This window comes from Loxodonta africana, chromosome 9 (assembly GCF_030014295.1).
Source record: "Loxodonta africana isolate mLoxAfr1 chromosome 9, mLoxAfr1.hap2, whole genome shotgun sequence".
In the NCBI taxonomy this organism is placed as follows: Eukaryota; Metazoa; Chordata; class Mammalia; order Proboscidea; family Elephantidae; genus Loxodonta; species Loxodonta africana.
In genome coordinates this window covers 79386885-79397687 of record NC_087350.1, presented here as the reverse complement: position 1 = coordinate 79397687, position 10803 = coordinate 79386885, and the positions used below count along the sequence as shown (strand labels likewise).

Sequence of the window (10803 nt, the reverse complement as noted above, 5' to 3'; positions counted from 1 at the left end):
CCAGTGTGGACACAAACAGACCCCTAGAATAGGAATGGCAAGAGTGGCCAGCCTTAGTCTGTGACTGCCTCTCCTGCCTGCTTAGCGCCTTCACCCCCACCCCATGATTCCTGACTCCCCTTTTCCCCACCTCCCCTTGAGCCCTGTTACGGATTGAATTGTGTCCCCCAAAAATGTATATCAATTTGGCTAGGGTATGATTTCCAGAATTGTGTGCTTGTCCAACATTTTGTGACCTGACGTGATTATTTTATATGTTATAAATCCTAACCTATATGATGCTAATGAGGCAAGATTAGAGGCAGTTATGCTAATGGACAGGACTCAGTCTACAGGATGAGGTAGTATTTTGAGTCAATCTCTTTTGAGATATAAAAGAGAGAAATGAGCAGAGAAGAGAGAGACCTCATACCACCAAGAAACAAGAGCCAGCAGTGGAGCACGTTGAGAAGCTCCTAGACCAGGGGAAGACTGATGACAAGGACCTTCCCCAGAGCCAACAGAGAGAGAAACCTTCCCCTGGAGCTGGCGCCCTGAATTTGGACTTCTGGCCTCCTAAACCGTGAGAGAATAAATTTCTGTTTGTTAAAGCCATCCACTTGTGGTATTTCTGTTATAGTAGCATTAGATGACTAAGACAGGCCCCTTCCCTCTTGGACAGGCCTGCTGGGCCCAAGACAGGCTCTGTCCCAGCACCAGGCAAAGCCTTGAGTAGAATGGAACCTGGGCCCCTCCCTTGACAGGGCCATTGGTTCAACTTTCTCCCAAGGGAAGGCTTTACTGGTCAACATTGATTTTTATGGGCTGGGCACCTGGCTGGGATCTCGCTTTCCTGAATTCATACTTTGCCCCTCCCATACCCCATTTCCTACCCCCAGGGGTGGAAGGTGGAGAGTGCAGAGATGGGTGGGCCAGGCAGGTACAATTCAGTTTTGCTGCTAGATAAGGTAAGACTCAAGTGAAACAGCAAACAGGGAGGGATTTTAATTTTGGCGAGAGAATAACTTCAACTAATCTAGGAACTTTTTTTACACTCTTTAAATTTCAATGAATAAATATTATATATGGCTTTTTTTTTATGTCTTAAAATTTGCATAGTTCTACCACGTTATTAGAGTCATAGCCAAGAATAAACGTACCTGTCCTCCCAGCCAGAGTCCCTGGGTGGTGCAAACAGTTAATGTACTCAGTTGCTAACCTAAAGGTTGGCAGTTCAAGTCCACCCAGAGGCACCTCAGAAGAAATGCCTGGCGATATACTTCTGAAAAATCAGCCACTGAAAACCCTATGGAGCACATGACACACATGGGGTCTCCATGAGTTGGAGTCAAATTGACAGCCACTGGTTTGGTCTTCCCAGCCACTGCATCCCTGGGAAGGCCTAGTGGGGACTGGGCCTCGTTGGTTTCTGAGAGCACTGCCAATTCTGATGACCTGGCGTGGAGTGTGTCAGACTTTTATATGCACAACCTTATTCAACATGACCCGTGAGGCATTTCGGGTATGAGGAAACTGAGGCACAGAGATGAGGGCAGTTACTCTCTCAGAGACAACATCTCTGACTCAGAGCCCCTGTGGTTTCCCCTCTCCTTGCTCAGTTCTTGAGCAGCCTTTGTGGAAATTTCTGTTTCCCCAGTCTATCATTCAGTAACTATTTACCGAGCAGGTGTCCTGTCCAGGCATAATTGTAGACATCAAGGACATAGCAATGAATGAAACAGAAAAAAAAATCCCTGCCCTTGTGGAGCTTACAATTTATTGGAGGGCGGGGTGAAACAGGAAATAAACACATAAGCATGTAAATATAGTATTTTATGTCAGATAAGAAGAAATAAAGCAGGGTATGGGGAATAGAGAAGAGCCCTGGTGGCGCAGTGTTTAAAGCACTCAGCTGCTAACTGGAACCCACCAACCGCTCTGTGGAAAAAAGATGTGGCAATCTGCTTCTATAAAGATTACAACCCTGGAAATTCTATGGGGGCAGTTCTACTCTGCCCTATAGGGTTGCTATGAGTCAGAATTGACCCAGCGGCAACAGGTTTGGTCTTGGTTTGATGGCGGATAGAGAGTGCCAAGGGTGGGAAGTGTTGCAGTTTTATCAAGGGTGGTCAGGGAAGGGCCTTGCTGAGAAGGTGGCATTTGAGCAGAGGTGGAGGAGTGAGCTGGAGAATAGATGGATCATAACAGGGTTGGACTGGAAAGTTATTCTGGGCCCTTCTACCTCTTATAATCTATATTCTAGAGGCAATACCACTTTATGCTAAAGTCTTGAATTATCTGAGCTGGTGGGCCTTTGAGTGACCACCTTGCCGCTTCTCACCTGCTCACCTTGGTTCCTCCTATCCTTTTCTAGAGTGGTTGGCATGCTGCGCTTCCTGGTGCCCCGGCTGCCTTGCCTTCACGTCAGGACCACCCCGTACTCCTCGGCAGCAGCACTCCCAAGCCCCATCCTGAACCCAGACATTCACTACAACCAGCTGTTCATCAGCAACGAGTGGCAAGATGCTGTCAGCAAGAAGACCTTCCTGACAGTCAGCCCCACCACTGGAGAGGTCATCAAGCATGTGGCTAAAGGGGATCAGGATGATGTGGACTAGGCCGTGAAAGCAGCCTGAGAGGCCTTCCACCTGGGGTCTCCATGGTGCCGGAGCCAAGCGGGGCTGGCTGTTGAACTGCCTCGCTGACCTCGTGGAAAGGGATTGTGTCTACTTGGCCTCACTGGAGACCTTGGACAATGGAAAGCGCTTCCAAGAGTCTTATGTCTTAGACCTGGATGAGGTCATCAAGGTGTGCCAGCTGAGCTGACAAGTGGCATGGCAAGACCATCGCCATGGATGGTGAGCACTTCTGCTTCACTTAGCAGGAGCCTGTCGGTGTCTGTGGCCAGATAATCCCGTGGAATTTCCCCTTGGTCATGCAGGGCTGGAAGCTCGCCCCAGCATTCGCTACAGGCAACACTGTGCTCATGAAGGTTGCAGAGTAAACCCCCCCTTTCTGCCCTGTACTTGGCCTCTCTCATCAAGGAGGCGGGCTTTCCCCATGGAGTGGTGAACATCATCACAGGCTACAGCCCAACGGCAGGAGCAGCCATTGCCCACCACATGGATATTGACAAAGTTGCCTTCACCAGCTCCACAGAAGTGGGCCACCTGATCCAGAAGGCAGCCAATAATTCCAAGCTCAAGAGAGTCACCATGGAGCTGGGTGGGAACAGCCCCAGCATTGTGTTGGCCGATGCTGACATGGGCCATGCCATGGAGCAGTGCCATGAAGCCCTCTTCTTCAACATGGGCCAGTGCTGCTGTGTTGGTTCCCGGACCTTGGTTGAAGAATCCATCTATGAAGAGTTTCTCGAAAGAACCATGGAGAAAGCCAAGCAGAGGAAAGTTGGGAACCCCTTTGAGCTGGATACCTAGCAGGGGCCCCAGATGGACAAGGAGCAGTTTGAACAAATCCTGAGCTACATCCAGGTTGGCCAGAAAGAAGGTGCAAAACTTCTCTGTGGCGGGCAGGGTTTTGGGGAGCATGGTTTCTTCATCAAGCCCACAGTCTTTGGTGATGTGCAGGATGACATGAAAATCACAAAGGAGGAGATCTTTGGGCCTGTGCAGCCCCTGTTCAAGTTCAAGAAGATTGAGGAGGTGATTGAGAGGGCCAACAACACCAGGTATGGCTTGGCTGCTGCCGTGTTCACCCAGGACCTGGACAAGGCCAGGTACTTCACCCAGGCACTCCAGGCTGGGACAGTGTGGGTGAACACCTATAACATCGTCATCTGCCACACACCATTTGGGGGTTTCAGGGGATCTGGCAGTGGAAGGGAGCTGGGGAAGGATGGACTTAAGGGTTACACGGAGGCGAAAAAAGTCACTATCAAGGGTCCTAAGAAGAACTCATAAGAATGGCCACCATGAGACCAACTCCAGTCCACAGATTCCACAGTCACCTAGACGAGTGGTTGCCAAACTTTTTTTAGCCACAGACCCCCTTTCTTTGATCCAAATGAACTCTTAGAGGAAACCTCAACAAACGAAGCAATTAAAATCAGGGCTGTTCTATTTAAAGCAGGTATCAGGAAACCCAGAGTCCTGTATACCTGGTCTCTAATCCCAACCCCTTTGGTGGTCCTGGGTCACTTCCATGAAACCTTAAGAGTCTCTGGAAGACAAAGGAAAAAGATTTGAGCAATAGCTTTTAGTTCTTCTTGCCTGATCCAAGGACTTTCCAATGGATTAACTTGATTGCTTAGTGGTCAGTCTCATCTTAGACATACAATTGGAAGGCATTAGAAGGTTTGGACTATATGAACACCAAATCTTGGCCTCACTGTTCATTGACTTAATCTAAAAATTAAGAGTGATTTTCCTTTTTTAAGTACTAGTTGCTGGCTATTTTGCTTGCGTGCATTTCATCTTGCTATTGATTTTCCTGAATTTTAGAGAAGAAATAGGCAAAGGATACACTTACATAATCATACCTTTAAAAATAAACTGAAATAACCCAAATTTCCATCAACTGGAGAAACAAGATGTGGTAGATCCATACAGTGGAATATTATTTGGCTGGGAAAAGGAATGAAATCCTGATACATGCTAGAACATGGATGAACCTTAAAAACATTATGCTGAGTGAAAGAAGCAGTCAGAAAAGGCGACATGTTATATAATCCCATTTATATGAAATGTCCAGAATAGACAAAGCCATAGAATGTAGACTAGTGGTTGCCAGGGGTTGGAAGGAGAGGAGAAGAGAATGGGGAACGACTGCTAGTGGGTACAGAGTTTCTTTTTAGGGTGATAAAAATATTCTGGAATTATATGTACAACTTTGTGAATGTACTAAAAATCACTAAACTGTATACTTTAAAAGGATGAATTTTTTATGGTATGTGAATTATATCTCAATTTTTAAATAAATCAATAAACTTATGCATTCTGTTTGCAAGTTCACTTTTGTCTCAGTATTCTGTTGCTGCTGAACACTTTACAGAGTCTTGAGGATGGGAGGGACCCTGGTAGTCATCTAGTCAACCCCCATCGCAGGTGCAAAAATCTCCACACTATTTCCATTTTTGTTTTGTTTTCTCTTGGCTGGGTGACAAAGTGCAGCTTTAAGACCCATATGTAACAGCTCTGGTCCCTGCCCAGAGAAAGTCCATTTCAGATTTGATTTCAAGGCTTGCACTGGCATTATCCTGCCAGCACCTGCCAACCCCACACCACTCCCCAAACCAAGCCCAGCACTGGGGCCAACCTGACAATGCCAGAGGTTTCCAGAATTTCAAACCTCAGAATTCATTACTGTTGGTCTTACTACTTTCATTCCCTAACTGGTGGGAGTGAAGATCAATCCAACTCAGCCAGGCCAGATACAGAAGCAGAATGCTGACCCCATCTGTCTTTGTCCTCAGCTTTCCTATACCATATTACTCACAAACAACCCCATCTCCAGGCCCACTTGATCTTGCACATGCACACCCTCAATCCTCTCTCATATCTTATTTCCCCACCTGGGCGGTGAGATGATTTTGTTCATTATCGTAACTTGGATTTGGCCTTAACCATTTCCTGAGGATTCAGGGGCTGTCCCGTCCCATTGTCTCCCTATCCTAGGACCTCCTTTCCATGCCATTTGTCCAAGGCTGAGGTGACCCTGACTCCCAGAAGTGTACCTCTTATCTGAACTCTGGGAGGCCGTTGCATCACAGCAGTGAAAGTTTCTCATAGACAAACAGACTGGGGAAACAGGAACAGGGAGGTTCTCTAATGACTACCAAACAACATCACAATATTTTAACAAATCCACTCCATATTTGTTTCTCAATACTTCCACATCAAAGAGGAATTTAATAGAGGGTGTCTCAGTATGGAGTGGAGTTGGGAAAAGACAATCTGCAAGGCCCCTTATTTCCATGCTTGCAACCCTGAGGCCCAGCACCATCTGTCAGTTTGTCACACTAGGGTGGCTTGCCTGTTGCTGTGACGCTGGAAGTTATGCCACTGGTGTTTCAAATACCAGCAGGGCCACCCATAGTGGACAGGCTTCAGCAGAGCTTCCAGGCTAAGAATAAGGAGAAGGACCTGGTGATGTACTTCTGAAAAAATTGCCCAGTGAAAACCTTATGAATATCAGCAGAACATTGAGGCCAGAGAAAAGATTGAAGTTGTCGAGGATTTAATTTTACTTGGATCCACAATCAATGCCCATGGAAGCAGCAGTCAAGAAATCAAACGACATGTTGCATTGGGCAAATCTGCTGCAAAAGATCTCTGTGAAGCGTTAAAAAGCAAAGATGTCACTTTGAGCAATAAGGTGTACCTGACCAAAACCACAGTATTTTCAATTGCCTCACATGCGTACAAAAGTTGGACAATAAATAAAGAAGACTGAAAAAGAATTGACACCTTTGAATTATGATGTTGGCAAAGAATATTGAATACACCATGGGCTGCCAGAAGAACGAACAAATCTGTCTTGGAAGAAGTACAGCCAGAATGCTCCCTAGAAGCGAGGATGGTGGGACTTTGTCTCCCAAATATTGGACATGTTATCAGGAGGAACCAATCCCTGGAGAAGGACATCATGCTTGGTAAAGTAGAGAATAGGATTTGTAAGGCAGTGGTCCGCTTTCCCGGGTATCACAGTAATGGGTTTATCAAATATTTTGCCATAGCTTAACGATGGTGACCAGCTTTTCAGCCTACAATATCTTTTCCTCACGACTCATTTCCCAATTCTTAAGCTAATGCCACGTATTTTAGATTTTTTTATGGCAGCACTTAAAATAGAATAAATAACACTAGCTGCCATAATAGACCAACCCAAAATTTTAGTAGCTCAACACAACAGAAATGTATTGCTCTTTCTCATGAAGTCTAATCATTGGGGGGTGGGATTAGGTGGTGGTAGGTGAAAGTCCTTCTCCACAGTTATTCAGGGACCCAGGCTTTTCCATCTCTCTCTTAAAGCTTTTGTCAATTCCATTTCATTAGGCAAGCAAATCACTCGGTCACCCAGGGACGTATAATTCCCCTGCAGGGAGGGGCACCGAGTACGTCTACCACAGTAGACAACTAGCACAGGCGTGCCACCCCTGCCTTTGAGATGTCAATGGTTCTAGGAAAGCCCCAGTCCAGCCTACCTCTCTCCCTCCAGAGCCCCTTCTTCACTCTTGTCAGCAGCCCCACATCCCCAGAAAGATGTAACCCTTCATGGCCTGGTTAGGTTCTAACTGAGCTTAAGTCCATAGAGCAGGCCCATTGGCTGAGGGCATCCAAATAAATCCAAAATGAACACTGCATTTGTGAACAAAGCCATGAATCTTGCAGGTGTCTGCTTGGGCCCCCTCTCTGGGCTCCATTTTGCTCATCTGGATCATGAAAGGCTTGGATTTGATCAGTGGTTCCAAACCAGGGGTCTGCAAAGATTGGTGTCGTGGCTGATGGAGGGGCAAGTTTTATCCCTGACCCTCCCTTTTGTATAGAAGGGAGGAGATGACTTCAGTCTCCCGAAGAAAGTGGTGATACTTCCAGCCCTCTCTCCACCCCATCTCACCAGATCCTCCCCATGAGAAGAGAGGTGACCAATCTGATTAGTGACACTGGGGAGAACATGCCATTCATTGGGCATATTCACCTGAGGGCTGGGCCACTGCCCAGAAAAAGGTGATAGGGCCTCTTCTCTGGAACCCATTTGCTTTTAAGTGGAACACATTCTCCTTCTGTTTCCTCCTCTCTGCCTTGATGAACAAACCAAGGCAAGTCCTCCCCCAAATGTGAATGGTGTGGAGGTATGGATTGTGGTGAGGAGCAGGGCCAGTGAGGAGCCTGCCACCCTCTGGCTTCTCTAGGATGGGTCCATTAGTCAGGGTAAGAAATGCTAGCTGTTATAACAATCCCAGATTCCAGTCGTTTAACCCAATGAAAGTCAATTTCTCATTCACCCAAATTCAAGTACAGATATTCCTAGTCAGAGAGGCTCTCCTGGGCAGCTCTCCTTCAAGTGGTGGCTTGAGGAACCTGGTTTCTTCCATGCTGTGGCTCCACTATCTTTAACATGTGGCATAATCCAGCTGGCAGATGGGGCAGAGGGCAAAGTATATGACGAAAACACGCCCACTCTTAATTGCCTCAGGCAAGAAGTGATACACTGGCAAGATTAGTCATATGGCCTTACCTAGATACATGCGATCAATTTCAGAGTGTAGAAGCTGATAAAAATCTCCAGTTTCTTCATCTTTGGCCTTAGTGAATAATGGTTGCATTAACTTGTCTTCCTTGTAGGGGTATGGATATTATCCTATCGCTGACAGCATTGTGCTTCAGGATAAATCTTGAAATGTTCTTTTTGAAGATGAATGCAACACCATTCCTCTTCAAGGTGTTATTCCCAGCATAGTAGACTATATGGTTGTCCGATTCAAAATGGCCAAACCAGTCCATTTCAGCTCACTAATGCCTAGGATATCGATCTTTATGTGTTCCATTTCATTTTTGACGATTTCCAATTTTCCTAGATTCATACTTCACACATTCCAGGCTCCAATTATTAATGGATATTTGCAGCTGTTTCTTCTCATTTTGAGTCTTGCCACATCAGCAAATGAAGGTCCTGAAAACTTTACTCCATCCATGTCATTAAGGTCGACTCTACTTTGAGGAGACAGCTCTTCTTTAGTCATCTTTTGAGTGCCTTCCAGCCTGGGGGGCTCGTCTTCCAGCACTATATCAGACAATGTTCCACTACTATTCATAAGATTTTCACTGCCGATTCTTTTCAGAAGTAGACAGCTGAAACCTGTCCTCCATGGGTGAGCCTGCTGGTATCTGAATACCGGTGGCATAGCTTCCAGCATCACAGCAACACACAAGCCCCCACAGTATGACAAACTGACAGACACGTGGGGGAGAATAGCTGCAGAATATACCAGAAGGATGTTTACCTGTGTTTTATTGACTGTGCAAAGGCATTCGACTGTGTGGATCCTAACAAATTATGGATAACATTGCGAAGAATGGGAATTCCAGAACACTTAATTGTGCTCATGAGGAATCTGTACGTAGATCAAGAGGCAGTTGTTCAGACAGAACAAGGGGATACTGACTGGTTTAAAGTCAGGAAAGGTGTGCATCAGGATTGTATCCTCTCACCATACCTATTCAATCTATATGCTGAACAAATAATCCGAGAAGCTGGACTATACGAAGAACAGGGCATCAGGATTGGAGGAAGACTCATTAACAACCTGCATTATGTAGATGACACAACCTTGCTTGCTGAAAGTGAAGAGGACTTGAAGCACTTACTAATGAAGATCAAAGACCATAGCCTTCAGCATGGATTGCATGTCAACAGGAAGAAAACAAAAATCCTCACAACTGGACCAATGAGCAACATCATGATAAATGGAGAAAAGATTGAAGTTGTCAAGGATTTCATTTTACTTGGATCCACAGTCAACACCCATGGAAGCAGCAGTCAAGAAATCAAAAGATGCATTGCACTGGGCAAATTTGCTGCAAAGGACCTCTTCGAAGTGTTGAAGAGCAAAGATGTCACCCTGGAGACTAAGGTGCACCTGACCCAAGCCAGGGTATTTTCAATCACATCATATGCATGTGAAAGCTGGACAATGAATAAGGAAGACCGAAGAAGAGTTGATGCCTTTGAATTGTGGTGTTGGCGAAGAGTACTGAATATACCATTGACTGCCAAAAGAATGAAGAAATCTGTCTTGGAAGAAGTACAACCAGAATGCTCGTTAGAAGCAGGGCTGGAGAGACCACGTCTTACATACTTTGGACATGTTGTCAGAAGGGATCAGTCCCTGGAGAAGGACATCATGCTTGGCAGAGTACCGGGTCAGCGGAAAAGAGGAAGACCCTCAAGGAGATAGATTGACACAGTGGCTGCAAGAATGGGCTCAAGCATAACAACGATTGTAAGGATGGCGTAGGATCGGGCAGTGTTTCATCCTGTTGTGCATAGGGTTGCTATGAGTCTGAATCAATTCGCCGGCACCTAACAACAACAGATACATGCGTATATTCAGAGCAGTGGAACATGTTGTATTAGTTTCTTACGGCTGCTGAACAAATTTCCACAAATTTAGTGGCTTAAAACAACAGAAATTTATTCTCTCAGAGTTCTGGAGGCCAGGAGTCTGAAACCAGTTTTACTGGGCTGAAATCAAGGTGTCAGCTGGGCTGCACTCCCTTTGGGGGCTGTAGGGGAGAATCTGCCCTTGCCTCTTCCATCTTCTGTGGCTGCCGCATTTCCTGGCTTTGTGGCTATATCACTCCAATTTTCAAGGCCAGCATCTTTAAATTCCTATCTGATCCGTCTTCACATCTTCTTCTCCTCTTTTTCTCTCTGTATAATCTCTCTTTCCTCGCTCTTACAAAGACACATGTGATTGCATTTAGGGCCCACCCAGATAATCCAGGATAGTCTCTCCATCACAAGAGCCTGAATTTAATCACATGTGCAAAGCCCCTTTTCCCTATAAGGTGGCATTTACAGGTTGTAGGCATTAGGATCAGTTGTCTCTGGGGGCCATTATTCTGCCTAACACATGAATTTAATGAGCATCTTGCTAGTCTCTGTCACAGAGGTAAATTCAAATCAGGGTGAAATATGAAGCAGCCCTTGTCTTGTTCTCCAATCTCACGTTGCCAGAAATAACGCAGCTCATTTGCAGTCAGTTTCTCATGTGTATACACTCGGGGCCAGGGAGGGGAGTGTACTGAGCACATCTGATCAAATCTCTAAATCTGAAGGCCCCTGCTGAACAATCCAAACATC

The 10803-nt window shown here is 45.9% G+C and overlaps 1 protein-coding gene across 1 annotated transcript; it reads left to right on the top strand.

Moving 5' to 3' along the window:
• Positions 1-1729: 1729 nt before the first annotated feature.
• Positions 1730-3957, top strand: ALDH1B1 (aldehyde dehydrogenase 1 family member B1). The gene is given in 4 exon segments (XM_023545325.2): positions 1730-2583; positions 2717-2789; positions 2791-2986; positions 2988-3957. Coding segments are annotated over 4 exon segments (1401 nt in total). The 5' UTR covers positions 1730-2363; the 3' UTR covers positions 3900-3957.
• Positions 3958-10803: the final 6846 nt, after the last annotated feature.